This window comes from Muscardinus avellanarius (genome assembly GCF_963383645.1).
Source record: "Muscardinus avellanarius genome assembly, chromosome: 15".
NCBI classification, from domain to species: Eukaryota; Metazoa; Chordata; class Mammalia; order Rodentia; family Gliridae; genus Muscardinus; species Muscardinus avellanarius.
Window position 1 is genome coordinate 87,404,642 of NC_137801.1, and position 27,136 is coordinate 87,431,777.

Sequence of the window (27,136 nt, forward strand, 5' to 3'; positions counted from 1 at the left end):
TGAAACCGGGTCTCACCGAGTTGCGGAGGGCCTCACTAAGTAGCTGAGGCCGTCCGCGAACCGCGATCCTCCAGTCTCAGCCTCCCGAGTGCCGGGATGACCAGCGCGCGCCCCCGCGTCCGCAGTGTCGTGGGTTTAAAGAGCCGGTGAGGTCCTAGGAGAGTCAACACCTACAGAGGATAACAGAACCAGCAGCTGCAACGCTCTTGAAATAGTATGACTTTAATGCTCCAGGCATTTTAAACATTCAGAAGTCATCTCCCTTTGGGTACAGAGACACATATACCCCTGCATTTTCTCTCTAGTGTCCACATGCTTCGTGCGATCCCCTTTGGCACCTGTTCTTCCTTAGCAGAGCCCCCACCCCCTCCATCCCCGCGGACACCCGTCCACACCACCACGGCCGGTAATGAGAACACTGTGGCGTCACTGACACAGTCCATGCCGCGGGACTGCGATCCTGCGAGAGACCCGAGCATCGCGCCCGCCTGCTCGCTCCGTCATGGCACAAGCACTGCTGAGTTCTTGGTAAATGGAATTCACAGTTATTGTGAGTTCAGTGTGAGCGAAGGGGCTTTTTTCTTCATGATTAGTGAGAACACTTATTTAGTAGATTTAGACATTTGTGTCTGCTTCCTTTTGTTGTCCAGGATTCATACACTGCTTACCTAATGAGAGCATGTTTGAGTTTCCAAGTACTGTGACCAGACAGACAGAGCGCGCCTCCCTGGCCCACGCTGGCCTGCGCCGTGCAAACCTAGGTCATCGTGTGGTCATCCTGAAAGAAAGGCCTATTTCCAGAAAGAATATGTTATTTTATTTTTTGGCACTGGGGATTGAACCCAGGGAAGTCTACCTCGGAGCTACACCTCCCAGTCCTTTTTATTTTTTCTTGGAAACGGTCTTACTGAGTTGCTGAGGGCCTCGATAAGTTGTGATCCTCCTGCCTCAGCCTCCCAAGTATTAGTATTACAGGCACGTGCCACTAGGCCGGGCCAGAAAGAATATTTTGAAAGGCTGTAAACCATATGCAGTTCTTCCAAAATAACAATGCACCCATCCTCCCTTCCCCAGCAGAGGTCAGGGCATCTCAGAACGTGCTTCTGCCTGATTTAATTGGCCAGGGGTGGGGAGGGGGGAGGCTGTTTTAAAAGCTTGATTCCAGCAAATAGTCAGCACTGGGGAACCTTGGTCCCGAAGGCTCTTTCTACTCTCATCTGTCCCCGTTAAAAGCCCTTGAGGGCCGGGCGTGGTGGCGCACGCTTGTCATCCCAGCATTTGGGAGGATCTTGGTTCGCGGACAGCCTCAGCTACTTAGTGCGGCCCTTTGCAACTCAGTGAGACCCTGTTTCCAAATAAAGAATAAAAAATAGGGCAGGGGGTGTAGCTCGGAGGTCAAATGCCCCTGGGTTCCATCCCCAGACCTGCCCCCCCCCCAAAAAAAAGCCGAGTTAGTCCTGGGTAAAGCAATAACCTCTTCTGCAAAGTAAGGAAGGAAGGCACAGAGAGGTTGGCAGCTCTCTGGGACTACGCGATCAAAGAACCAAGATTGGAATCCACCTCTCCAAACGAGCAGCACCTTCTCCCCTGGCAACTGGCAGCGCTTTGGTGGACCAGATGTATGGCAAGTGACAGGAGCCAGGCTGCCCATCTGGGCAGACACCACGAAGGAAGGGTGTGGGACAGTCAGCCTACCTTACACCAGGCCAGAGAAGGAATCATAAAATAGGCATGTATTTAACCATGGGAGGGATGAACCATAATGCACCTCCCCCCTCCCTCCCTCCTCTTTTTTCTTTCTTCTTTCTTTTCTTCCTTTTTCCTTTCTTCACACTGGGGATTAAATGCCAGGGCATTCTACCTCCAAGCAACACCCCTAGACCTTTTTATTTTAAATCAGGATCATCTAAGTTACTGATCTCCTCCTGCCATCCTCCTGTCTCAGCCTCCCACTGCATGACAGGCGTGTGCCACTGTGCCCGGCTGACGGCCTTTTCCTAAAGCTCTACTTCTCTCAAATACATGCTATGGAGTCAGGGTTCTTAGAAAAGCCATCGGGGCGACAGCATTAGTGACACCGAGTGCTTAGCGCAGTCGCCCTAACAGCTGGGAACTCGCCTCCTCGCCCGATTCAGCTCCAGAAGGACACAAAACTGTCTCCCTGTTCCCCAGCCCAGCCCATGGCTTGCCCAGGCCCCGGCACCCTCCACTTTCTAAATGGGCATGGGTCTTCCGGGATCTGGCCGGACCTCTCTCTTCTGGGAAGTTCTCCCTCCAGTTGCGCTGGGTCTCTGGGGTTGACATACTATTGATTATTTTGTTTTGCTCTGGATATAGACTTTACTTTCCATATTCTAGGTAACTCATAAGACTTTTATTTTGGAATCCCAAATCCCCACCAGAACCAACCCAGTTGGACTTCCTTCGCGTCAACAGCATACCTTGACACCTATCACCCACTGCTGTTACATCTACACCTAGATATACTTGGTGCCGGGGACTGAACCCAGCAGTGTTCTACCTCTGAGCTACATCCTCGGCCCATTTTATTTTGAAACAGGGTCTCGCTAAGTTGCCGTGGCCGGCCTCGGTCCTGAGATCCTCCTGTCTCAGCCTCCCAAAGTACTAGGATTACAGGCGTGCGCCACCGCGCCCGCCTGCACTGCGCACGCCTGCACTGCGGCATCTGCTAAAGGACTTCTTACCATGATTACTTTTCACCCTAAGCTCACACAGACGACCCTGTTCGAGCAGGCGAAGCTGTGGGCCTTTTTTTCTGTAAAGTCTCACCTGACTGCAGAGAAGTGTCAAGTAGAAATGAGGACCGGAGTGTCCCTGTGCGCCAGGAAGAGTGTGGGGAGGAGCGAGGCCTCTGCGCGGCCGCTGGATCTGCAGGCCAGGCTGGGAAGAGCCGCGGAGCCAGCCCACATGGAGCACAAAGGCACCTCCGCCCCGGCTAGCCACAGGGCCTCCTGAGAAGCCACCCCTGACCTACACATCCGGAGACGCTGCCCTTGGCTCTCAGACCGCCGCCTTCCCACTAGGGGTAAGACCTACGGACTCACGGAGGTCTGTCCTGCTGCCCACGGCCCCAGCGGCGGGAATCCTGCCTGGAGCAGAGCCCCCCTCTCGCTCCTGCGAGAGCAGGGCAGGGATGGCCACTGTGACTGGGGGCAGGGAGTCGGACCCTGACCCTTGGGGAGGTTTTAACAAAGCTTAAAAATGAGAGTGAGGAACAGGGTCTTTGCAAATGTACATTTAGACTTCTCAGCTTTCTGTTTTTTAGAGAAAATCTTTTTTTTCTTTCTTTTGTCATTTTGGTCTGGGGATGGAAGGCAGGGCGGTGCACTCGCCAGGCAAGCGCTTTGCCACTGAGCCGCACCCAGCCCACATTTAGACCTCTGGTTAGAACAAAAACAATGGAGACCCGGGCCCATTTCAATGCCCCCCCCAAGTAAAGCAAGATACGTTTTGTTTGGCTTCCTCTCATGCGGATTCGGTGCCTGCAGGCTCGGCCAGCGTGCTGCTGTTTCTAAAACATGCAGAGAGCAGACCCAGACGCGCCGCCCGCCCTGCGGCCTGGTCCTGGTCCTGGCAGCGCCCAGGGGGCACAGGCGAGCCCGGCGCCGCGTCCAGTTCGCGTCCAGCGAGCTAAGGCACTAGGGCTGCAGGGGCGCGCGGGGGTCCCGGCCCTCCCCGGGGAGAGGCCCCGCGCCTGCCATCCCTCGGGAGGGGTCTCTCCGCGCCGAGGGACGTGGCGACGTTTTAGGGGTGAGAACGTACAATCCGCGAGTCCAGCCCGACGCCTGGCTTCTCGCGGTCGCTTGGAGGACCTGCCTCGGAGTCGCCCCCTCCTCTTCCGTCGCCCCCAGGGGCCTTGCCTCTCCTTCCCCTCCTGTGTAAGGAGCAGCCGCTGGTCCGCCTTCCCCAGGGCAGCCGGCAGCCCATCCATCCGTCCATCCGTCCACCCGTCCGTCCGCCCGCCGGCCCCGGGTCACAGCTTGACGAAAGCGGCCGGCGGCGGCGGCGACTCCACCTCCGGGGGCGGGAAGACACTGGCGATGGCCAAGTCCACGATGCCCTGGCACAGCTCGGGGTAGAGCCTCCTGGAAGTCGATTAGAGACGCTGAGGGGCGCCGGGTGCAAGGCCTGCCCCAAGGCCGCCGCCGTGTCACCTTTTTTTTTCTTTTTTCCTTTGGTGATACTGGGGGATTGACCCAGGGATGTGCTTTATCTGGGCTATGCCCCAGCCATATTTTACTCTTAATACTTAAAACTGTTTTATAATGTTCACTTTTTGGTACTGGGGATTGAACCCAGGGGCATTCTGAGCTAAACCCTCAGTCCTATTTTATGTCGTATTTGGAAACAGGGTCTCACTAAGTCGTGAAGGGCCTCGTTAAGTCGTCAGGGCTGGCTTCTCAGCCTCCCAAGTACTAGGATTACAAGTGTGCGCCACCACATCCGGCTTTGATGTTTTATTTAACATTCTGCGGTACTAGGGATGGAACTCAGGGACATTCTACTTCCAAGCTACAGCCCAACCCTATTTTTTGTTCTCTATTTTGAAACAGGGTCTCACTAAGTTGCAAAAGGCGTCAATAAGTACCCGAGGTGGTCCGCGAACCACAATCCTCCTGTCTCAGCCTCCCGAATGCTGGGATTGCAGCATGTGCCTCCACGCACAGCTGTTTATTTATTTATTTTTTGAAACAGGGCTTTACTAAGTTACTGAAGGTCCTGCTCAGTTAGCAAGGCCGGCCTCCAACCGGGGTCCTTCCGTTTTACCCTCCTAAGCGCCTAAGGGATGCCAGGCCCGCCGCCACGCCTGGCTCGAGGGGCCCACTCGAACCTTCTCGCAAAACTATTCTCAGGGCGCCACAAACCCCCCACTTGCCAAACACAAGGCGAAGAGGCTTACTGCGCACACGCGGGGGCGCCGTTGACCTCCACGAGCCAGACCTTCAGCTCCTCGTCCACCATGAAGTCGAAGCCAAAGAGCTGGAAGCTGTGGTACGGGAGGTGCCTGGTGCTGATGGCCGGCTCCACGCTCAGCAGGCAGCTCCTGCGGGCAGAAGGGGAGAGCTGGCTGAGCAGGGGGGAGGCGGAGAGGACTCAGGGGCTGGGACGTTCTGCAGCAAATGTGTAGAAGCAGCAGTTCCACTGAACTCTCAAAATTCCCCAGCAGTCCACATTTAAGTAAATGTTACTTATCAAGCGATTCGTTAGAGACTCCAGTAGGCTGTGTTCTTCCAGACCAAGGCCGCGGTCCCAGGCCCCTGCACGGCAGCCTGGGGGAATGCAGATCCCTCCACAGGGGCCGCCGACCATGGCTCCACAACAAATAAAACGCTCCCCTGTACCTTGCTATGTAAAGATAACTGAGCACGGCCAGGTGCCGTGGCGCGCACCTAGAATCCCAGCGCTCGGAAGGCGGATAGGACTGGGGTTTGTCATAGTAACTGAGTGAGACCTTGCTTCAAAATAAAAAGTAAAAAGGGCTGGATGCGTAGCTGAGAGGCAGAACCCCCTAGGGTTCAGTCAGCACCACAAATAAAACGAAACCCACTACCGTCTGGTGAAAAGCAGAATTTTCAACAGACTGCCGGCCTCATTTATTTCTTTCACTAGTTCTAGTTCTACTGTGAAATTATTGCTAACAAGAGATTTAAGAGCGATATATATTAAAACTAAGTGCTAAAATATAGCGTGTGTGTGTGTGTGTGTGTGTGTGTGTGTGTGTGTGTTGCTGGGGATTAAACCCAGAGGCATTCTACCTCTGAGCTACACCTCCAGCCCTATTATAGTTTTTATTTGGAAACAGGGTCTCACCAAGTTGCTGAGAGCCTCACTAAGTAGCTGAGGCTGGCTTCGAACCTGTGCGATCCTCCTGTCTCAGCCTCCCAAGTGCTGGGTTAAAAGTGTGCACCACCACGCCTGACTAACACGGGATTATTATTAGCATCAACTACTGTCTGAAAAGATTAAGGGAATTTTATTTTATTTTGTGTGGTACTGCTAATGGAACCCAGGGGCATTCTACCTCCAAGCTACATCTCCAGCCCTATTTTTTATTCTTTATTTTGAAACAAGGTGTCACTGAGTTGTGAAGGGCCTCACTAAGTAGCTGAGGCTGTCCGCAAGTGGCAATCCTCCTGTCTCAGCCTCCTGAATGCTGGGATGACAAGCGTGCCCACCACACCCGGCTTCTAAAGGGAATTTTAGTGACACAGAAAGGAGTTGAAAGGGAATCTCAGAAACAGAATGAGGAGCCCCAAGGCGTGAGTCTTGGGTAAGTTTCTTAACCTTGCTTAAACTCTGATTTCCTTACTACCTGTATAGTTGAGGGTAAAAATACCCTCCCTGCTCCTAGAACTGAGACTGTCCACTGAGAGAACTACCCGAGGAACTTGGCGGAACGCAGCCTCTAGGAAGCACCTGATGTTGCCCTCAGGAACAGGTTACTGTTTGCGAACAGTCACCAGCTACGGTGCGGTGCGGACATCTCAGAACACCCAGGCTGTCTGCTTTAGGAACATCTTCCATGATGATCCCTTCAAATGATTTATGGGGAATGCTGTATCTTAGGAAATAAAGTGTGTTCTGATGACTGCAGGCCGAGCAGATGACGGGCCTTCTTTGTGGCTGTGTGTTTAGCAGGTAAAGGTGCGGGAACTGGCTCACATGTGACTGACTATGCAAGGTAGCCTTACGGGCAGGGTTTGGCGCATGACTTTAAAGCAAACCTGAGGCCGGCATGGCGGCACGCGCCTGCAGTCCCAGTGCTTGGGAGGCTGAGGCCGGAGGATCACTGCGGCTCCGGAGTTTGAGGGCACACTGGGCAGCAGACCGAGACCCTGTCTTGGAAAACAAATGGAAAAAAGAAGCTCTGTTCACTCTGAGACAACACCTTTGAGAATGTTTTAATTAAAAATACCCTTAAGCCGGGCGTGGTGGCACACGCTTGTAATCCCCGCGCTTGGGAGGCGGAGACAGGAGGATCGCCCAGGTTCAAAGCTGTCCGCGCTGGCTTAAGAGACCCTGTTTCCAAATAAAAAGTATAAAATAGGTCTGGGAGTGTAGCCCAGAGGTAAAAGGGTTTCCGGGAACCCCAGTACCACCAAAAATAAATAAATTAAAATAAATAAAAAAATAAGAAACCCTTAAATGTAATTATTAAGAAAAAATAGATGAAAGAGAGAAACCAATAATCGAAAGGATAAAAAAGAAAAGAAGCACTGGCCTCTGGCAAGAAGAAACTGAGTTAGAACCAAATCAAAACAGTATTTTCAACCAGGTATGGTGGTGCACACTTGTAATCCCGGCATCCGTGAGGCAGAGACTGCAGGATGCCGGTTCGCAGCCAGCCTCAGCTACTTAGTGAGGTACTTTGCAACTCAGCGAGACCCTGTTTCAAAAGTAAAAGAACTAAAAAACAGGGCCGGGGGTGTAGCTCAGAGGTACAATGCCCCTGGGTTCCATCCCCAGTACTGAAAAAAACCACACACACACACACACACACACACACACACACACACACACACCCAGTATCTTCCCCAGGCGGAAGCTCGCAGCAGACGGTCCCTGCAGAGGCTCTTCCTGTCATACAGCACCTGTTTGGGCTGGAGCGGGAAGCCAGGGGAGGCTGGCTGGGGCGAGCAGAGCGGCGTGGGGCTGGCACCGCCACAGCACCGAGGAGCGAGGCTGCGGGAGCCGGGGGATGACTAGGTGCCAGCCCGTAACTCCGAGATGGGAACTCTTTCTCTGGTATATCTTGCTTATTTGGTGCTGGCATTTTAGCCGTCTATGATCTCTGGAGAAACAGGACCCCACGCCCTGAATTATTCTGCTGAATTCAATATCAGGCTACATTAAAGAAGAAATGTCAGCCACGGGACCAGGTGACAGCGACACTGCAGATACACAGACTGGGCTGAGGACCGGAGCCCAGGAATAGACCTGCCTCCAACGGCACCTGGCTTGGGACAAGGGCCTCCGCGTGCAGTGTGCAGGGGCCGTCCCCTGCACAATCGGTCTTGAGCTATCCTTGTGGAAACACATGAAGCCTGACCTGTAGCAATTCCAGACAGATTATAGGCCTCAAATGTAAGAAATAGAGCTCAGGGCTCTAGTTGAGTGTGGTGGCGTATATTTTTAATCCCAGTACTTGGGAGCCTGAGAGGAAAATCACAGGTTTGAAGCCAGTTTCAGCAACTCAGCAAGCCCTTGTTTCAAAATAAATAAAATAGGGCTGGGGTATAGCCCAGAGGTGGAAGGTCCATGGGTTCCATTCCCTGTAACACACACACACACACACACACACACACACACACACACACACTCGGAGGCCTATCGACTGCAGAAGAGACAAGCTCCAAAATATTCCCAACAATAAAGGACAAGCTACTGAGTGTGTAGCAACGTGGAAGAAAGCTACAGACATAAGTTTAACATGAACCAGAAACTACAGAGGAATCCCGCTCACACAGGAACTACAGAGGAATCCCGCGCACACAGGAACTACAGAGGAATCCCGCTCACACAGGAACTACAGAGGAATCCCGCTCACACAGAAACTACAGAGGAATCCCGCTCACACAGGCTTAACTAACAAGCCAAAGGAATGTGTGGGGATGAAAGTAAGAAGAATGGGCCTCTTTGCCAGGGCATAAATATCCTTTTTTTTGAAACTAAGCAGCTGAGGCTGGCCTCTAACCTGATCCTCCTGTGTCAGCCTTCCAAGTCCTGGGATCACAGGCACGTGTCACCATGCCCAGCAGGAATATCCTAAGGGGATTCACAGGAGTCTCTGGGAGTGTTGGGAATTATGACGGCCACACGCCTACAATCCCAGTACTTGGGAGGCTGAGACAGGAGGATCACAGATTCCTGGCAGCCTCAGCAACTTAGTGAGACCCTGTTTCCAAATAAAAGAAGAAACTAGGGCAGGGGGGTGGACTCAGAGTTCGAACGCCCCTAAGTTCCATCCCCAGTGCTAAAAAATGTTTTTAAAAGAATGAGTGGAGACATAAAAAGATAAAATAGTTCAGAAAAGCTACAGGAGAAATGTGAATGCAGTGAAGGACAAGTGCAGACTCCCCGGGTGGGAAGTGGGCCGGGGGCCCAGGGCCTCCACATGAGCCGCGCGCGCCCGGCCGCCCTCGGGGTGCGTGCGTGCTGGGGACTGGAAGCAGGGGCGGCATCCTCTAGGATTTTGTTTTTAGGACATGTTCTCAGGAAGCAGTTCTAGGTCAGCAGTTAATGCGCTTTCCCACCCAGAAGGTGGCACAACCTTGCCTTCTGGCTTCTTTCCAAAGCAGAGAATCAGCAGAAATCTTAGTATCGCTTTTTGTGTGTGTGGTGCTGGGGATGGAACCCAGGGCCATTCTACCTCCGAGCCATACTCCCACCCCCATTTGTTTTTTATTTTGAAACTAAGTCGCAGAGAGTCTCTTACTACCTGCTGAGGCTGGCCGCGAACCCGGATCCTCCTGCCTCAGCCTCCTAAGTACTGGGATTACAAGCGTGCGCCACCACACCCGGCTTTTGGGATCGCTCTTAATGGATCTTTTCGCTGTTTTCCCAATTCCATGAAACAAACTTTAACAATTTTTTTTAAAATGAAGAGCCATACTCTAATCCCAGGCCAAGACACAAGGATCACAAATTGAGCTACGTGTGGTGGTGCAGTTTATAATCCCAGTATTCAGGAGGCTGAGACGGGAGGATCGCAGGTTTGCAGCCAGCCTCAGCTACTTAGTGAGGCCCTTGGCAACTTATTGAGACCTCGCTTTAAAATAAAGAATAAACCAGCCGGATGTGGTGGCGCACGCTTGTAATCCCCGCGCTTGGGAGGGGGACACAGGAGGATTGCTCAAGTTCGAAGCCCCTCGCTGGCTTAAGAGACCCTGTTTCCAAATAAAAAATATAAAATAGGTCTGGGAGTGTAGCCCGGAGGTAGAAAGGTTCCATCCCCAGTACCACACACACACACAAAAGAATCAACTGTGTGTGTGGTGCGCGCATGCCTCTAATTCCAATTCTAGCACTTGAGAGGCTGAAACAGGAGGACTGCAGGTTAGAGGACAGCCTCAGCAAGTAGTGAGACTTGCATCAACCTAGTGTGACCCTGTTTTAAAATAAGAAATAATACCAGGCTGCGGGTGTAGCTCAGAGGCAGATGCCCTGGGCTCCATCCCCAGTACCCCCAAAATTAATTAAGCCATACAAAGTATGTCTCTATGACCATAATCAAATTACTAGAAAATCCTCAAATATTTGGGTATTTAGGAAAAAAACCTTAAGTTACACAATTCAAGGATAAAGTCACAAGGGAAGTTAAAAATATTTTAACATAATAGGAATAAGAATATAACACAGCGATTTGTGCAACGCAGCTAATGCAGTGCTTAGAAGAAAACTGAAGCCGGGCGTGGTGGCGCACGCTTGTCATCCCCGCGCTTGGGAGGCGGAGACAGGAGGATCGCGCAGGTTCGAAGCCAGGCGCATGCGCTGGCTTAAGAAACCCTGTTTCCAAATAAAAATACAAAATAGGTGTCTGGGAGTGTAGCCCCGAGGTAGAAGGGCTTCCAGGAACCCCAGTACCACCAAAAAAAAAAAAAAAGAAGAAAACCGAAGGCTTCAGATGCTCATTGTTTTACGCACACGCACACGCACACACACGCATGCACACACACATGCACGCACGCGCACGCACACATGCACGTGCACATATGCACACACACGCACACATATATACATGCACACACACGTACACACACACACACCTCAAATTGATGACCCAAGCTTTCCCCTTAAGAATCTAGAAAAAGATGAAACTGAATACCCCAAAGGCAGAAGAATGAAAATAATAAGGAACCTAAATCAAAGGACTCACAAGCAAAAACAACAGAAAAAAATCAATAATGCCAAAAGCTGCTTTTTTTAGGGAAAGAGTAAAAACAAATAACCCTCTGGCCAATCTGTCCAAGTAAAACAGAAAATAGATATTATCAATATCAAGAGCAAAAGAGATGGCATCATGACAGCTCCAACAGATTAAGATAAAATAAGGGCATTCTGTGAGTGACTTTTTGCCCATTAGACAACCTAAGTGGAGTCGTCCCCGAAGGCGTACAAACACCAGTGCCTCTTCAAAGGACCGTCACCTGATGATGTCCTTGACCTGGAGCAGGATGCTGCTCTCCAGGGAGACGTTCAGGGCGCTGGCCAGGTACTGGCTGAACTCCTCGAAGAACATTTCGTTCCCTTCCTCGTACTTCCCATAATTCTTTGAGTACTCTTTCTGAATGCAGTGATTGGTCAGGTGGCAAGTCTTGTCTTGGAAGTTATCAACGTGATAGGGCTCGGAAGCGGTCCGCAGCACGCCCTCTCTGTAGAGGTAGATGTTATACTGGTGGTCCACCAGGACCCAGCTTCTGCAGACAGGAAAATGCTATCGGGTTCAGGTCACCTGGGCTTTTACACTCCCCCCCCCCACTGAAGACTGAACCAGGGATGTTCTAACTCTGAGCTACACCCCCAGCCCTATTTTATTTATTTCGAAACAAGTCTCACTAAGTTCCTGAGGGTCTAGCTAACTTGCGAAGACTGGCCTCAAACCTGCAACCCTCCCGACTTGGCCTCCCAGTACCGAGATTCTAGGCGTACACCGGTGCTGTCTTTGGTAACGCTTTGCACAGTCCGCGTGCTCACGCTGCAGGTCCCCTCTCTCTCCATGCTGCAGGTCCCCTCTCGCCTCACCCACCACAGTCCCTCGGAGGGGTAGAGCCGAGGCGGGGGCTCTGAGCCTTACCGAATGTCGAACTTGCGGTGACCGGGCTCCAGCAGCAGAGGGCGCTCGAGGTACTTCTGGATAACATGCACCTGGCCCTGGCTGTCGATGAAGTCCAGAAGCTCTGCAGCCTCGGAGGAGATGAGGATGCCTTCACCTAACGGAACAGAGCAAGAGAGAAAGCAGCCCAGTCTTCTAGAGGAAGCACAAACAGCCGGGCGCGGCGGCGCCGCTTGTGAGCCCAGTACCTGGGAGGCTGAGGCAGGAGGATCTGGGTTAGAGGCCAGCCTCAGCTACTTAGTGAAGCTCTCAGCAACCTAGTGAGACCCTGTTTCCAAATAAAAAATAGGTTTTGGGGTGTAGCCTAGAGGAAGAGGTCCCTGGGTTCAACCCCCAGCAACACACACACATGCACACACACACACACACACACACACACACACACACACACGGCAGGAAACCAGCAGCAGACGCAGGGGGCTTTCGCTGGCCCGCGGCTGCTGTCTTTTCCTCCTCTGCCCTCATTTGACCCTCACACGCGCCCTCTGCAGACAAGAGCACCCAGGGCCACCCACCCTCTGTCTCTACCTAGGACCCCTAACTCTACCCCGGGCAGGCTGCAACCAGGACACTTTAGTTTTATCAACAGTTGAAGTGTTTGAGACGTAAAATAAATGCCCTTTTACTGTTGATCACTGGCTGTAATAAAGACGTTACCATGATGGGTGTGGTGGTGTGTGCCTGTAAGCCCAGCAACTCGGAGGCTGAGGCTGGAGGATCACAAGTACAAGGCCAGCCTGGGAACGTGGCAAGATCCTGTCTAAAAATACAAAACATAAGCCGGGCGTGGTGGTGCACACTTGTAATCCCAGTCCTTGGGAGGCTGCGACAGGAGGGCTGCAGGTTCGAGGACGGCCTCAGCAAGTAGTGAGACTCATCAACCTAGCAAGACCTTGTTTCAAAAATAAAAATAGGGCTGGGGATGTAGCTCAGAGATAGAATGCCCCTGGATTTAATTACCAGTACTACCACCACCACCAAATAAAAAAAAAGACTATACTGCTTATGACCAATAAATATACTTTTTTTTTTTTTTTTTTTTTGGTGGTGGTACTGGGGTGGAACCCAGGGGCTTTCTACCTCTGGGCTATACTCTCAGACCTATTTTTTTATATTTTTATTTGGAAACAGGGTCTTACTAAGTTGCTAAGAGCCTGACTAAGTAGCTGAGGCTGGCTTTGAACATGTGTGATCCTCCTGTCTCAGCCTCCCCAGCGCTGGGATTACAAGCATGCGCCACCATGCCCAGCAACCAGTAAATACACTTCTAACACTGTATCTTATAGAAATATCAGGAAGTTTAGGACATAAAAACAAATCTACAAGCATGTTCCCTGCAATACTGTAAAAAAAAATTGGATACACTCAAATTATATTATTATTATTATTATTATTAATTATTATTATTATTTTGTGGTACTGGGGATGGAACCCAGGGGCATTCTACCTCCAAGCTACATCCCCAGCCCTATTTTTTATTCTTTATTTTGAAACAGGGTGTCACTGTGTTGCAAAGGGCCTCACTAAGTAGCTGAGGCTGTCTGCAAACCGTGATCCTCCTGTCTCAGCCTCCCAAGGACTGGGATCACAGGCATGTGTCACCACACCTGGCCAAATAGGATGGTTTTTAAAAGAGCCTATGATAGCAAGGTGTGCTGGTGCAGGCTTGTCATGGCAGCACTCGGGAGGCTGAGACAGGAGGATCACAGATCGAGGACAGCCTCAGCTACTGAGTGGGGCCCTTTGCAACTCAGTGGGACCCTGTTTCAAAATAAAGAATAAAAAGTAGGGCTGGGTGAGTAGCTTGGAGGTAGAATGCCCCTGGGTTCCATCCCAGTTCTGCCCCCCACCAAAAAAAGCCTATGCTGGTGGTCACAGAAGCCCGCTCATGTGCAGGCTACGTTGGAGCCGCCGGTATCGAGCCGGGTGGATATTATAAGCCCGGCGCCTGCGAGGCGGGCGTGGAGGCCAAGCTCAGGGAAGGGAAGGCCGCTGACAGCTGGGGAGGAAGAAAAATACGGCGCGTCAGGGACAGGCGGCAGGGCACCGGGCTATTTTAGGCCAGGAAAGTCTTTGCGGGGAAGGCAACGCCGGCCGACAGAAACAGAGAACGGCCGTCGGCACATTCAGGTGCGGAGACAAAGTGAGAGTCCGAGGGGCGCCACGGCGGACAGCTCGACAGCTCCCGAGCGGCCAGGGGCAGGGATAGACCTGATGGCCGGAGCTGGGCATTCTCAGCGCAGCGGGAGGCCAGCTGGTGAGTCCGAGGGAGGTAACTCGATCTCATTTGTGCTCCAGAAGCCTCCCTCTGTCCAGGAGGAGGGAGCTGGCTGGGAGAAGGCGCGGCCATTACAGCCTGGGGCAGTGGCCTCGCAAGGGAAGACTCAGAGTCAGACCCCCCCCTCTCTCTTTCACACACACATACATACATAAATAATTAAAAAGTAAATAGATAAAATAGAGCTGGGGAGTAGTACAGAGGTAGCATGCTCCTGGTTCAATGCTGGGGAGGAGAAGGAGCAAGAAAGGCAGAGAAGGGGGGGAAGAAAGAAAGTAAAGAAAGAAAGAAAGATTGGCCTTTTAGAGATGGAGGGGATGCCATAAATAGGCAGATTAAAAGGAAGACCCAGACTAAAGATAAAATATTTAAAGCCAGGCGTGGTGGCGCACGCTAGTAATCCCAGCATTTGGGAGGCTGAGACAGGAGGATCATGGTTCGCAGACAGCTTCAGCTACTTAGTGAGGCCCTCTGCAACTCAGTGAGACCCTGTTTCAAAATAAAGAATAAAAAAGGGCTGGGGGTGTAGCTCAGAGGCAGAATGCCCCAGGTTTCCATCCCTAGGACCGCAAAATAATAAAAAATAAAATTAAACTCTGTAATATTGTCTTCTAATTTTTTTTTTTTTTTTTGCAGTACTCGGGATGGAACCCAGGGGCATTCTACCTCCCAGCGACACCCCCAGCCCTTTTTTTATTCTTTATTTTGAAACAGGGTCTCACTGAGTTGCAGAGGGCCTCGCTAAGTAGCTGAGGCTGAGGCTGGCTGTGAACCGGGATCCTCCTGTCTCAGCCTCCCCAGTGCTGGGATTACTAGCGTGCGCCACCGCGCCCGGCTTAGGGATGAATTTTAAAACTAGACATGGCTCTATCCCTGGTGACTGAGATTAGAACCCAGTTTCTCCTCCAAAGACACAATTGAAATCTGAAGTGCCTTCATCAACACTCAGCTCAACAGGAAAGAGTAGCCCCCAAACTCACCTTTGGCGCCGGCTGAGGACTTGGCGATCCAAACATTGCCCTCCCCGTCCTCCTTCTTCCTGTTGTAAGAAGCCAGGAAGAACTCCCTCTCATCCGTCCTCGAGTTGTTGATGGGTGGCTGAATGCCATTCTGTGCCGGAGCCAACGGAGCGACCGGGGTCTTGAGAGTGTTTGGGTAAATCACGTAGGACTCGGGGAACCACGAGTTCTCCGCCAGCTCTGGGCTCGTCTTGATTAGCCTGGCAGGAGAGAGGGGCTCAGGCTCCCTTCTCAGCCTCCGCCCACCCACTCTGGCTCTCCGCCTCCCTGGCCACACTCTAGCTGTCAGGTGCAACCCTAAAGACATCACCCATCAATTCAAAACACTTTCTCCCAGCCCAGCGGGACACGCCCGTAACCTCAGCCACTCAGGAGGCTGCGGCAGGAGGACGGGATGTTTGAGGCCAGCCCGAACAACTTAGCAAGACGCCAACTCAAATTTTCAAAAGGGCTGGGATGTCACTTGGAAGAGAACGCCTGGGTGTGATTCCCAGTACTAAAAAAAAAAAATCTACTACAGAAAAAAGGCTTACTTCTTAGAATTCCACAGCTCCTTCTAAAATGCCTGTCTAAGGACACACAACTTGATGTAATTCCTTTTTCTTTACAGCACTGGGGAGGGAACCGAGGGGCATTCTACCCCTGAGCTACATCCCACACCTATTTTTTTTTTTTATTCTTTATTTTGAAACAAGGTCTCACACTAAATTGCTGAGGCTGATTGTGAACCAGATCCTCCTGTCTCAGCCTCCCAAATGCTGGGATTACAAGCGTGCGCCACCATCTCAGGGAAGAAAAAGCTATTAGGAATCTGAATTACTGAGCTGGGCATGGCAGGCACGCTTGTCATCCCAGCACTAGGGAGGCTGACACTGGAGGATCCGGGTTCACGGCCAGCCTCAACTACTCGGTGAGGCCCTTTGCAACTCAGTGAGACCCTGTTTCAAGATAAAGAATAAAAAATAGGGCTGAGGGGAGAATGCCCCTGGGTTCCATTACCAGTACCGAAAGAAGAAAAAAAAAAGAATCTGAATTAGCTTTATCTAAAAACTATTATTTTTCAGTACTAGAGATGGAACCCAGGGACATTCTACCTCCCAGCTATACCCCCTGCCCTATTTTTTATTCTTTATTTTGAACAGGGTCTCACTAAGTTGCAGAGGGCCTCACTAAGTAGCAGAGACTGTCCGCGAACCGCGATCCTCCTGTCTCAGCCTCCCGAGTGCTGGGATGACAAGCGTGCGCCACCACGCCCGGCTCATTAGACTACTTTAAAGTCCCGCATTCTTTGCTTTTAGCTCAGTCTCACTTTAGTGACAGAATTTAAAAAAATCTTTCTGATTATAGAAGGATTATATATAATGGCCCTATGGTCAGGTCCCGGGCAGGGTGTCTGACGCAAAGCAGCTTCCTCCTGCGGCTCCTCCCAGCCTCAGGCAGTAGAAGCGAAGCCTACTCCACTGAGGAGGGACTGGCCACAGAGGACGCTCCGAGACCCTCAAGCAGCAGTGTGGTCAGAACTCAAGCTCAGCTCCCGCCACGCTCCTGCCGAGGTGGGTGCACGCCTGGCCCGGCCCGCTCCCTCCCGCCGCTCATGCTCACCTCCAAGGCCTGGTCCGTGAGCAAATGGCAGAAATGATAAGGTAATTTAAGATTAAAAGTGAAATCATGCCGGGAGTGGCAGCGCACGCTTGTAATCCCCGCGCTTGGGAGGCTGAGACAGGAGGATCACACAGGTCCGAAGCCAGCCTCAGCTACTTAGTGAGGCTCTCAGCAACTTAGTGAGACCCTGTTTCCAAATAAAATATAAAAATAGGTCTGGGAGTGTAGCCCGGAGGTAGAAAAGCCCCTGGGTTCCACCCCCAGTACCACACACACACACACACACACACACACACACACACACAAAAAGTGAAATCATTTAAGCTGAGCATGGCGGTGCAAGCTTGTAATCCCAGTACCAAGCTTGTAATCCCAGTACCAAGCTTGTAATCCCAGTACCACTTGGGAGCTGAGACCGGAGGATCGCAGGTTCAAGGCCAGCCTCAGCTACTTAGGCCCTCTGCAACTCAGTGAGACCCTGTTTCAAAATAAAAAAAATAAAAAGTAGGGCTGGGGGTGTAGCTTGGAGGTAGAATGCCCCTGGGTTTCATCTCCAGTACTGCAAAAAAAGAAAAGAAAAGTAAAAAAAAGAAATCATTTGAAAGTGAGAGGCAACAGAACTTAAGTCACTTGAACCCAGAGATACCTCCAGCCCTTTTATTTATTTAATATTATTATTATTATTATTATTATTATTATTATTATTATTGTGTGTGTGTATGTGTATGATACATACTGGGGATTGAACCTGGGGTGTTCAACCTCTGACCTACACCCCCAAGCACTGTTTTATTTTTTAGGTTGAACGGGGTTTCACTAAGTTGCCGCCGCTGGCTGCGAACCTCAAGCCTCTCGTCTCAGCCTCCCAAGCACCGGGATTCCAAGCGTGTGCCGCCACGCTTGGCTATTAGTTTTTTCTTTTGAGACCGGTTTTCGCTAAGTTGCTGAGGCTGGCCTTGAACCTGCGCGATCCTCCTGTCCCAGCCTCCCAAGTGCCAGGGTCGCAGGTGTGCACCCTGCACCTGGCTGCGCGGCCGTGTGCCCGCTGTGTCCCGAGTGGCGGCCACTTGTCACGTCCACTCCCGAGCAGCTAGAATGTGGCCGGAGTGATTGGAGGACTGAATTGAAAACTGTTTTCCATTTGGATTTTAAAACCGATGACTCCTAAAACACTGCACCATTAATCGCAACTGTACCGCCTTGGTAGCTTGGCATTGGACTTCGTGGTTGTGTGGGTGGCTGTGCGCACACCAGGCCCATGAGGCCGGGGTCACACACAAACACATTACTGTTCTCTCTGGTCTGGAGACAATAGGTTTATTTAGCTCAAATGATCTTTTTCTGTGCAGAGATGAAACGCAGCAAAGTCATTATTCTATAGAAAGCACGAGTTCTGGTGCTATGCAAATTACACTCGGTAATGCCGGGCGTGGGGGCACGCTTGTGAGCCCAGCACTCGGGAGGCTGAGACAGGAGGATCTGGGTTCTCGGCCAGCCTCAGCTACTTAGTGAGGCCCTCTGCAACTTGGTGAGACCCTGTTTCAAAATAAAGAATAAAAAATGGGGCTGGGAGTATAGCTCGGAGGTAGAATGCCCCTGGCTGACATCCCCAATATTGTAAAAAAAAAGGGATTAAATATGGGTTGGCGTGGTGGTGCACACCTGTAATCCTAGTACTTAGGAGGCTGAGATAGGAGAATCACAGGTTTGAGGCCAGCCTCAATAACTTAGCAAGGCCCTCCGTAACTTACCAAGACCCTGTTTCAAAATAAAAAGTAAAAAGGACTGGAATATAGGTATATACTCCTGAATCCAATCCCCAGTAACACACACACACACACACACACACACACACACACACACACACACCATGTATTTAATATGTATTTCTCAACAGTCAAAAAAGTATCAATGATATTAGTGGCTAAAATCACAGATATCAAACAAAAAACCTTTGTTTTTGTTTTATTTTTGTATTGGGAATTGAACCCATGGACATTTTACCCCTGAGCTACAATCCCAGACCTATTTATTTATTTATAGGTCTGGGATGGAACCCTGGGGCATTCAACCACCAAGCTACACCCCCTGCCCTATTTTTTATTCTTTATTTTGAAACCGGGTCTCACTGAGTTGGGGAGGGCCTCACTAAGTAGCTGAGGCTGTCCGCGAACCGCGGTCCTCCCGTCTCAGCCTCCCGAGTGCTGGGATTGCAAGCGTGCCCACCGCGCCGGGCTCTACTTTTTCATTTTGAAGCAGGCTCTCACTGAGTTGCCGAGGTTGCCCTCCAACTTAAGACCCTCGCGTTCAGCCTTCCACGTACTGGAATTCCAGGCCAAGGCGCCATATGAAGCTTGAAATTTTACTTTCTCACATCAGACGGGGCCTCAATGAGGTTGGGTTCAAATGCGGACTTACTGGGATCCCCAAAGACGGCTTCCTTTTTTACAGCAGCTATCCTATGGAACGTGCTGGAAACATTTGCTTCCCTGCACGTGTGAGACACATTGGAAACATTTGCTTTCTCAGTTTTCTGAAGCGGACTATAAAAAGTAACAGGATAGAATGTACTAGCAAGTGTTACAAGGATCCCTCAGTCAACAGACAATGAAGCAATGATGAGCCTTTGCCAAAACCTACTGATGGAGAGACGAGTTTTGCAAAGATTTGCTGCACATCAACTCCAACTCAGAGTTTCCTGAAACAAACAGAATGGCTGCCAAATCGTCAACTGTACTCGCCAAGCCTTCTTTCACTTAATAACCAGGTGTAAACACCGGCAGTGTTATTTCCGTTACCCGCTAACATCCACGCTGGCTAGGGGCGGGTTAAGTTTCCCCTTCCCAGGAAAGGCAAAGATGTTCATGGCTGATCCTTGCGGATGTTATCACTTATGGTCCGACTTCACGAAACAAGTCAGTAGTCATTATTTTACACATTTGTATAGCATGACAAGATGACGAAGATTATAATTATAGTAAAAAGCATCATGAAAATTGGCAAAAACGAAATTCGAAGAATACTTTGCTGATGTCGCTAAGCCTGAGAGTAATTCTTCGGCCGGGCGTGGTGGCGCACGCTCGTCATCCCCGCGCTCGGGAGGCTGAGACAGGAGGATCGTGCGGGTTCGAAGCCAGCCTCAGCTACTTAGTGAGGCTCTCGGCAACTTAGTGAGACCCTGTTTCCAAATAAAGTATAAAATAGGTCTGGGAGTGTAGCCCGGAGGTAGAAAGCCTCTGGGTTCCACCCCCAGTACCACACACACACACACACACACACACACACACACAAAGCCATTCTTTGTTCTATTCTATATATTACCCTGAGCCCAGCATTATTGCTGAGCTGATAGGGTTGTGTCTTCCTTGACCTTGGACAGACCCAGCTCCCCAAGGACACCCTTCTGCTCCAAAGTCAAGTCGGTTTTAGGATGAATCAGTTTGGTCAACATGGATGGAAAGGTTTTTTTTTTTTAAATAATCCTTTTGGTATTTAATTCAGTTACTGAGAACTTTTATGCATGGTGAAAGAGCCTGGGTACGTGTCTACATTTCCACCCATCAATTTCTGTGAAATCTCAATTCAGACAGAGGATGTCCAATGAAAATTTAAGTGTCTGAATTAAGGTATGTGATAAATATAAAATACACATCAGATTTTTTTTTTTTGATCCTGGGGATGGAGGCCAGGGGCATTCTACTGCCGAGCTACACCCCCAGCCCTGTTTTTTATTCTTTATTTTGAAACAGGGTTGCAGAGGGCCTCACTAAGTAGCTGAGGCTGTCCGCAAACCGCGATCCTCCAGGTCTCAGCCTCCCGAACGCTGGGATGACGAGAGTGCACCACTATGCCCAGCTCCACACATTAGGTTTTGAAGACTCAGAATGAAAAAAAATAAAAATGTCTCATTGTTTTTATATTAACATTTATTTTAGAGCCAGGTGTGGTGGCACACACTTGTAATCTCAGTACTTGGCAGGCTGAGACAGGAGGATCATGGTTTGTGGTCAGCCTCAGCTCCTTAGTGAGGCCCTCTGCAACTCAGTGAGACCCTGTTTCAAAATAAAGAATAAAAAACAGGGCTGGGGGTGTAGCTCGGAGGTTGAATGTCCCTGGGTTCCATCCCCAGAACCACACACACAAAAATCATGTTAGCAAATTTTACATTAATAAGATATTCTGCTATATTAATAACAAACATATTGTCAAAGTGACAATATTTGAGGGTTTGTTTTATAGTGCTAGAGTTCAAACCTAGTGGACTGGTGTTGGGAAGAGGGTTTAAAATGTATTAATGTGTCAATACTGGGAAAGATGTCCAATCTTGAAATATGTCTTCTTTACTAAGAAAGCCAGGGTTAGCTAACATGTCCTTGCATTCCTAAGAACAATTTAACACATTTTGGGGGAGAAGACGAAAGGTAAAAGCCTGTGTCTGGAGACAGAGATGCCTCCCTCTCAGGCCATAAATCTGGGCCTGTGTTTGGAGACAGAGATGTCTCCCCCTTTAGGCCATAAATTCGGCTGGAGAGATAACAGAAGCAGAGCCGGGGTTGGAGATAAGGGGTAACATGATCTCCAAAAATCAGAGGGACCTGCTGGACTTAGACAGGATAAAAACTCAATAAACTGGAGTTCCTTGGCATTTTCATTCGAATTGCCCCCCTGTGCCCCGCTCCGGCACAGGGCTGTAACTATCTCTATATTTCTATCTTTTTAATAAACTTCTTTAAATCTTCAGCAGCTGTCCAAGCGATGAATACTTATTCTTAGCTTAGGACAAGAATCCATGGTTTTTCTGTTTGTCTGTCTGTGTGATAGTGGGGGGGGGGGATTACTTCTCCACACACACACACCACGCACCTTTCCCCCCAACCTATCCCCCACAACACTAGGACTTCACACACGCTAGGTCAAGTATTCTCCCACGGAGCCACACTCTCGCCTAATGTTTTAGATTTCTCTGGTTCAGTAAATAGGTTATTCATTTAATTGTACGTTTTGGAGGGCACTGGAGGGAACCCAGGGGCATTCTAACAACAGAGCTACACCCAGAACAACTTTATTTTTTAATTTTTAGACAGGCCCTCGCTAGGTTGCTGAGGCTGGCCTCGAACCTGTGATTCTCCTGTCTCGGCCTCCCAAGTACTGGGATTACAGGTATGCACCACCGCACCCGGCTTCTCTGCACTTGTTTCAGCGTGGCTCCTAGGACGCTGACAATCCCATGTGTGGCTGGCACTGTCTTTCTGGGGGACAGCGCGGGCTGAGATGCCCTTAGGCCGGAGCCCTCATTTCCTGCACAGAATCATGTTCAAGCTGTGCAGGAAACCCTCCGCACTCCTCCAACCCCTCAGCCCGCCTGGGAAGCATTGACAGGGAGTGCCGCTCACAAGAAAAGCCCTCGGGGACTCAAGACTCTGGCTGGCCGTGGGGCCTTGAAGAATCCCGCAATCTCTCTGAAGTGGCAGGAGGAAAGGGAAGGCTGGACCGGGCCGGCGCAGAACCCCCGGGAGGCGCACGAGGGCACCAGGCACACTGTCCGGGGTCCCGGTGATGGACCCAACAGGAGGTGCTGTGGCCCGGACGAGGCGGCAGGCCTCTCTGAGCTGCTGTTTTGATTTTTTGATGAAGGAGGTGACTGCTGGGGTTTGAACCCGGGGGCATCCTACCTCCAAGCTACATCCCTAGTCTGATTTTTTATTCTTTATTTTTGAAACAGGATCCCACTGAGTTGCAGAGGGCCTCACTAAGTAGCTGAGGCTGTTCGCAAACCACGGTCCTCCTGCCTCAGCCTCCCGAATGCTGGGATCACAAGCGTGCGTCGTCATGCCCAGCGGAGGTGATTTTAACTCTCTGAGGCCCTTTCAAGTCCTACAGAGTCCCAGCAGAGAGATCAACGGGCGGAGTGAACCGTCACCTCTGGGCCTCGCGGTAGCCCCTGTGGGGCCCGAGAAAATGAACCAGCTGATGAGGGCCGCCACGCCAGCCCCCAAAGTCTTGTCATCGCTTCCAAGGCGCCATCGCAGGTCCCGTCACATGCGGACAGGACGCTGGGATTGGAGTGGCTACCCAAGGTCACGGCGCTATCCAAGGTCACGGCGCGGACTCAGCACCGGTCCTGGTCCAGCCCTGCTCTCACTCTGCCTCGGTAGAGCGGCTAAATATGCAGGTATGCAAAACACTACTTTCTTGTCTGGGGATGGAACCCAGGGGCGTTCTGCCTCCGAGCTATATCCCCAGCCCTATTTTATTCTTTATTTTGAAACAGGGACTCACTAAGTGGCGGAGGGCCTCGCTAAGTAGTTGAGGCTGGCCAAGAACCTGCGATCCTCCAGTCTCAGCCTCCCCAGGACTGAGATCACAAGCGTGGGCCACCGCTCTTGGCCTGGCTTATATCACTGTACTTAATCCTCACGAAAGCCTTACAAGGGACGAGCTGAGGCTTAGAGGGATTAGGAGATGGGTCCACGCTAATGGGATAGAGAGCTGGGGTTAAGGCCCAAGCTGCTGACCCCAGATCCAAATCACTGGATAAAGCTGTCTCCTCCCCGTAAGACTGTTTTGTTGTGGGTTTTGGTACTGGGGGTTGAACCCAGGGGCATTCTTCCTCCAAGCCACATCCCTCACCCTTTTTATTTTGAATCAGGGTCTTGCTAAATTGCCGAGGGGTCTCCCTAAATCGCTGAGGCTGGCCGCCACCCTGCGATCCTCCTGCCTCAGCCTCCCGAGTTGTGGGATTACAGGCGTGCGCCACCACGCCCGGCTCAGTACTGTTCCTGCGATATCCAGGCAGTGCCCACTAGAGGCGGTGGGTTGACTCTGTCGTGTCTGCCCAATATCCTTCCTCATCCCTAGCTGCTGGCAGAGTCGGCTGCCCAGGATTTATGTACATCCTTCTTCCGGGACCAGCCTCTGCTCAGACACGCCTGGGCGGCTGGGGCCTCCACCCTTCCCCATAGCAACGGCTGGCTCACCCTGGAGCACAGAAGCCTGGTCCCCAGCTTCAAGATGCGACACCCTGTCAGTCCCGTCCACTGCAGAATTTCTTGCGCTAGGCTTTTCCCCTCGTTCTGCCCTGCTCCTCTGCTTCCGGGTGGGTTTGCCTTGAGAACCCCCTCTCCCCAAGAAACCACAGAGCAAGGAGCCTGAGCCAGGAGCCGCCTCCAGCAGCCTCACCTAGGAGGCGGACGGCCTCACCGCCCTAAGCCGCCGACTTCTTAAGAAACGCTGAGCCGGAGCTTAGAGCGAGCTTCAGGGCGGGGCGTTGCTGGCTTCTAAAATAGTAGAAGTATCTCGCCCTTTGGAGAAGCCCACGACTGTGCGTGCGTGAGTGCTGCAGGAGTGCAACTCCTTCCTGGAAGCCCTGGAGAGCCGGGGCCTGAATGCACACTTACTTCACTAGGGAAGCCTTGCGGCACAGCTTGTCCGCACCCCGGTAGTAGTTCACCAGCTGCAGCAGCCCGGGCTCGTGACCTGCAAGGAGAGAAGAGACTCGGAAGGGGCCGGGTGGTGAGAGCAGCCGCGGAGCTGGCCACGGCGCACGCGCTCCGAGTGCCAGTACTTGGGAGGCTGAGGCTGGAGGATTGCGGGCTGGAGGCCAGCCTCAGCAACATAGTGACACCCTGCTTCAAAATTGAAAGAAAAAAAAAAGACTGGTGGGGGTTGCTCAGAAGCTAGACCACCATTGGGTTCAACCCTCAGCACCAAGAAAAAAAAAAAAAGAAAAAAAAAATGAGATGTATTTGTTTCTCTGCGCCGGAGGTCTGTCTGTCTGTCTGTCTCTCCTCACTCTCCCCACAGTGGATAGTATGGAACCAGCACGCAGCGCCACCAAACCGCTCCCTTGTTTTTTCTTGTTAAAGAGTGCCGGGGATGTTCTGTCGGCCCCTCCCTGCACATCTCCCTCCCACACCTCCTTTGGCTTACTTAAAACCAACAGACTTGAAGTCTCTGGACACACATGAGGCTACGTCTTATCCATCCGTCTACTTACCTCTTATGCTGGGATGGAACCCAGGGGAGTTCTGCCTCCGAGCTACACCCCCAGCCCTATTTTATTTTTTATTTTGAAAGAGGGTCTTGCTAAATTACGTGGTCAGACCTTGAACCTGCAATCCTCCTGTCGCAGTATGGCTGGATTTTTTTTTTTTTTTACTTTTTTTTTTAGTACTGGAGGTTGATCCTAGAGGCGTTCTGCCTCCTAAATAGCTGAGGAACCTCACTAAATTGCCGAGGCCGGCCTCGAGCCTGTGATCCTCCTGTCCCAGCCTCTCACATGCCGGGATTACAGGTGCACACCACCACACCCACTGGGACTTTTTTTTTTTAAGAAAATAGTACTGGGAATTCCATAACCAGGTGCTGCCAAGTGCAACCAGGAAAGGAAGTCAAGAAGGGTGGAGGACTGGCAGGAGGAAATTACTCCTCAACTACACGCAGCCTTCCTCTCCTCCTCTCAGGGAAGCCATTCCTCATCTGAGCGCCGGCTTCCTGAGCAAAGGAACCCTCCAGGCCACTCTCTGCAACCCAAGATGCCGGGGGCTCCAGCCAGCCCTGCCAGGGAGTCAGCGAGCTACACCCGAGCTGGCACTGCAAAGTGTCCCCAGTACAGCCGGACGCCGGCAGGCGCAGCCCCTGCTCAAGCTGTGTTCAGGAACCTCCGGCCACACCTATATCGATACTTCCATCCTCCTCCCTCCCCCCCCCCTCTCTCTCTCTCTCTCTCTCTCTCTCTCTCTCTCTCTCTCTCTGGGAGTACCAGGGATGGAGTCCATGGACATTCTACGTCCGAGCTACACCCCCTGCCCTATTTTTTATTCTTTATTTTGAAACAAGGGCTCACTAAGTTGCAGAGGCCTCACTAAGTGGCTGCGGCTGTCAGTGAACCGCGATCCTCCTGCCTCAGCCTCCCGAATGCTGGGATGACAAGTGCACCACGCCTGGCCTTTTCTTTTTCTTTCTTTCTTTTTGAAGCCCGGCCCTGCTGCATTGCTGAGGCTGGCCTCCGACCTGCGACCCTCCTGTTTCGGCCTCCCAAGTACCAGGACTTACAGATCTGAGCCATCACACGGGGGACCACACCTATCTAAGAACACCCTCTTCTCCGGCTTCAATCCCCCCCTCGGTCCTCGGCTACCACTGGCCCCGACCCCGGCGGGGTTTGGGCGAGGAGCGCGGCGGCCAGAGGCCGAGCCGAGGCCGGAGCCGAGGCCGAGGTCGGGCGACCTCAGGCACGCGCGGGACAACTTCTGGCTGACGTCATCGGGAAAGGCGCGGCTGGCCCCAGCGCGGGGAGGCGGGCGGGGGGCGTCCGGCGCGGCGGGGCCTGCGCAGCCCTGCACAGCCGGGCGGGGGGCAGCACCGGGGCCGCGTCGCGGGCAGAGGCCGCCGGGACGAGAAACAAAAGCTCACCCAGCCTCCCGAACGGCAGCCGGTTGCGCTCGCCCAGCATGAGGTTGAACCGCGGGTTGTCCCTGCGCAGCCGCCGCCAGTGCCCGGTGCCCAGCAGCCGCCGCGCGACCTCGGCGTACACGCTGCTGTTCTCGTCGCGCACCACGAACGTGTACATGGCGGCCGCGGGGCTGCAGCCCGGCCGGGACCGCCGCGGGACCGCCGCTCCGCCCGCCCGCCCGCGGCCCAGGCCGCCGAGCCCCGCCCACCGAGCCCCGCGAGGCCCCGCCCGCCGAGCCCCGCCCGCCGAGCCCCGCCCGCCGAGCCCCGCCCGCCGAGCCCCGCCCGCCGAGCCCCGCCCGCCGAGCCCCGCGAGGCCCCGCCCACCGAGCCCCGCCCGCCGAGCCCCGCGAGGCCCCGCCCACCTAGCCCCGCCCGCCGAGCCCCGCCCGCCGAGCCCCGCCCGCCGAGCCCCGCCCGCCGAGCCCCGCGAGGCCCCGCCCACCGAGGCCCCGCCCCGCGGTCGCCCACCGCCCGCCCATCATGCTTGCCCCGCCCCTTGTCCCCGCCCCGTCGTGGCTCCGCCCCGCCCACCGCCCGCCCGTCATGCTTGCCCCGCCCCCGTCCCCGCCCTCGTCCCCGCCCCTTATCCCCGCCCCGTCGTGGCTCCGCCCCTTGTCCCCGCCCATCGCGGCCCCGCCCCGCCCTCGTCCCCGCCCCGCCCGTCGTGGCTCCGCCCTCGTCCCCGCCCCGCCCGTCGTGGCTCCGCCCTCGTCCCCGCCCCGCCCGTCGTGGCTCCGCCCTCGTCCCCGCCCCGCCCGTCGTGGCTCCGCCCCCCGGCCGCCTGCGGGCTCTGCGCGCTCGGGGCGGGCGTTCGCGCGGTCCGGGCGCGGGGCCGCCCTCCCGTCCCTGAGCTCTTGGAGCTCCTGGCGCCTCTGCCTAGCTCGAAAGGACAAAGTTCAGAGGCCCATCGGGTCGGCGCGGGCGCTC

The 27,136-nt window shown here is 52.7% G+C and overlaps 1 protein-coding gene across 1 annotated transcript; it reads right to left on the bottom strand.

The window, feature by feature from the left end:
- Window positions 1-3,994: 3,994 nt before the first annotated feature.
- On the bottom strand, window positions 3,995-26,324 carry TTL (tubulin tyrosine ligase; the record flags this gene model as incomplete). Its single annotated transcript, XM_080712056.1, has 7 exons — window positions 3,995-4,106; window positions 4,922-5,065; window positions 11,169-11,438; window positions 11,816-11,951; window positions 15,113-15,351; window positions 24,151-24,229; window positions 26,168-26,324. The coding sequence occupies 7 exons, from the start codon at window positions 26,322-26,324 to the stop codon at window positions 3,995-3,997; spliced, it is 1,137 nt and encodes a 378-aa protein (XP_080568182.1).
- Between the last annotated feature and the right edge of the window lie 812 nt (window positions 26,325-27,136).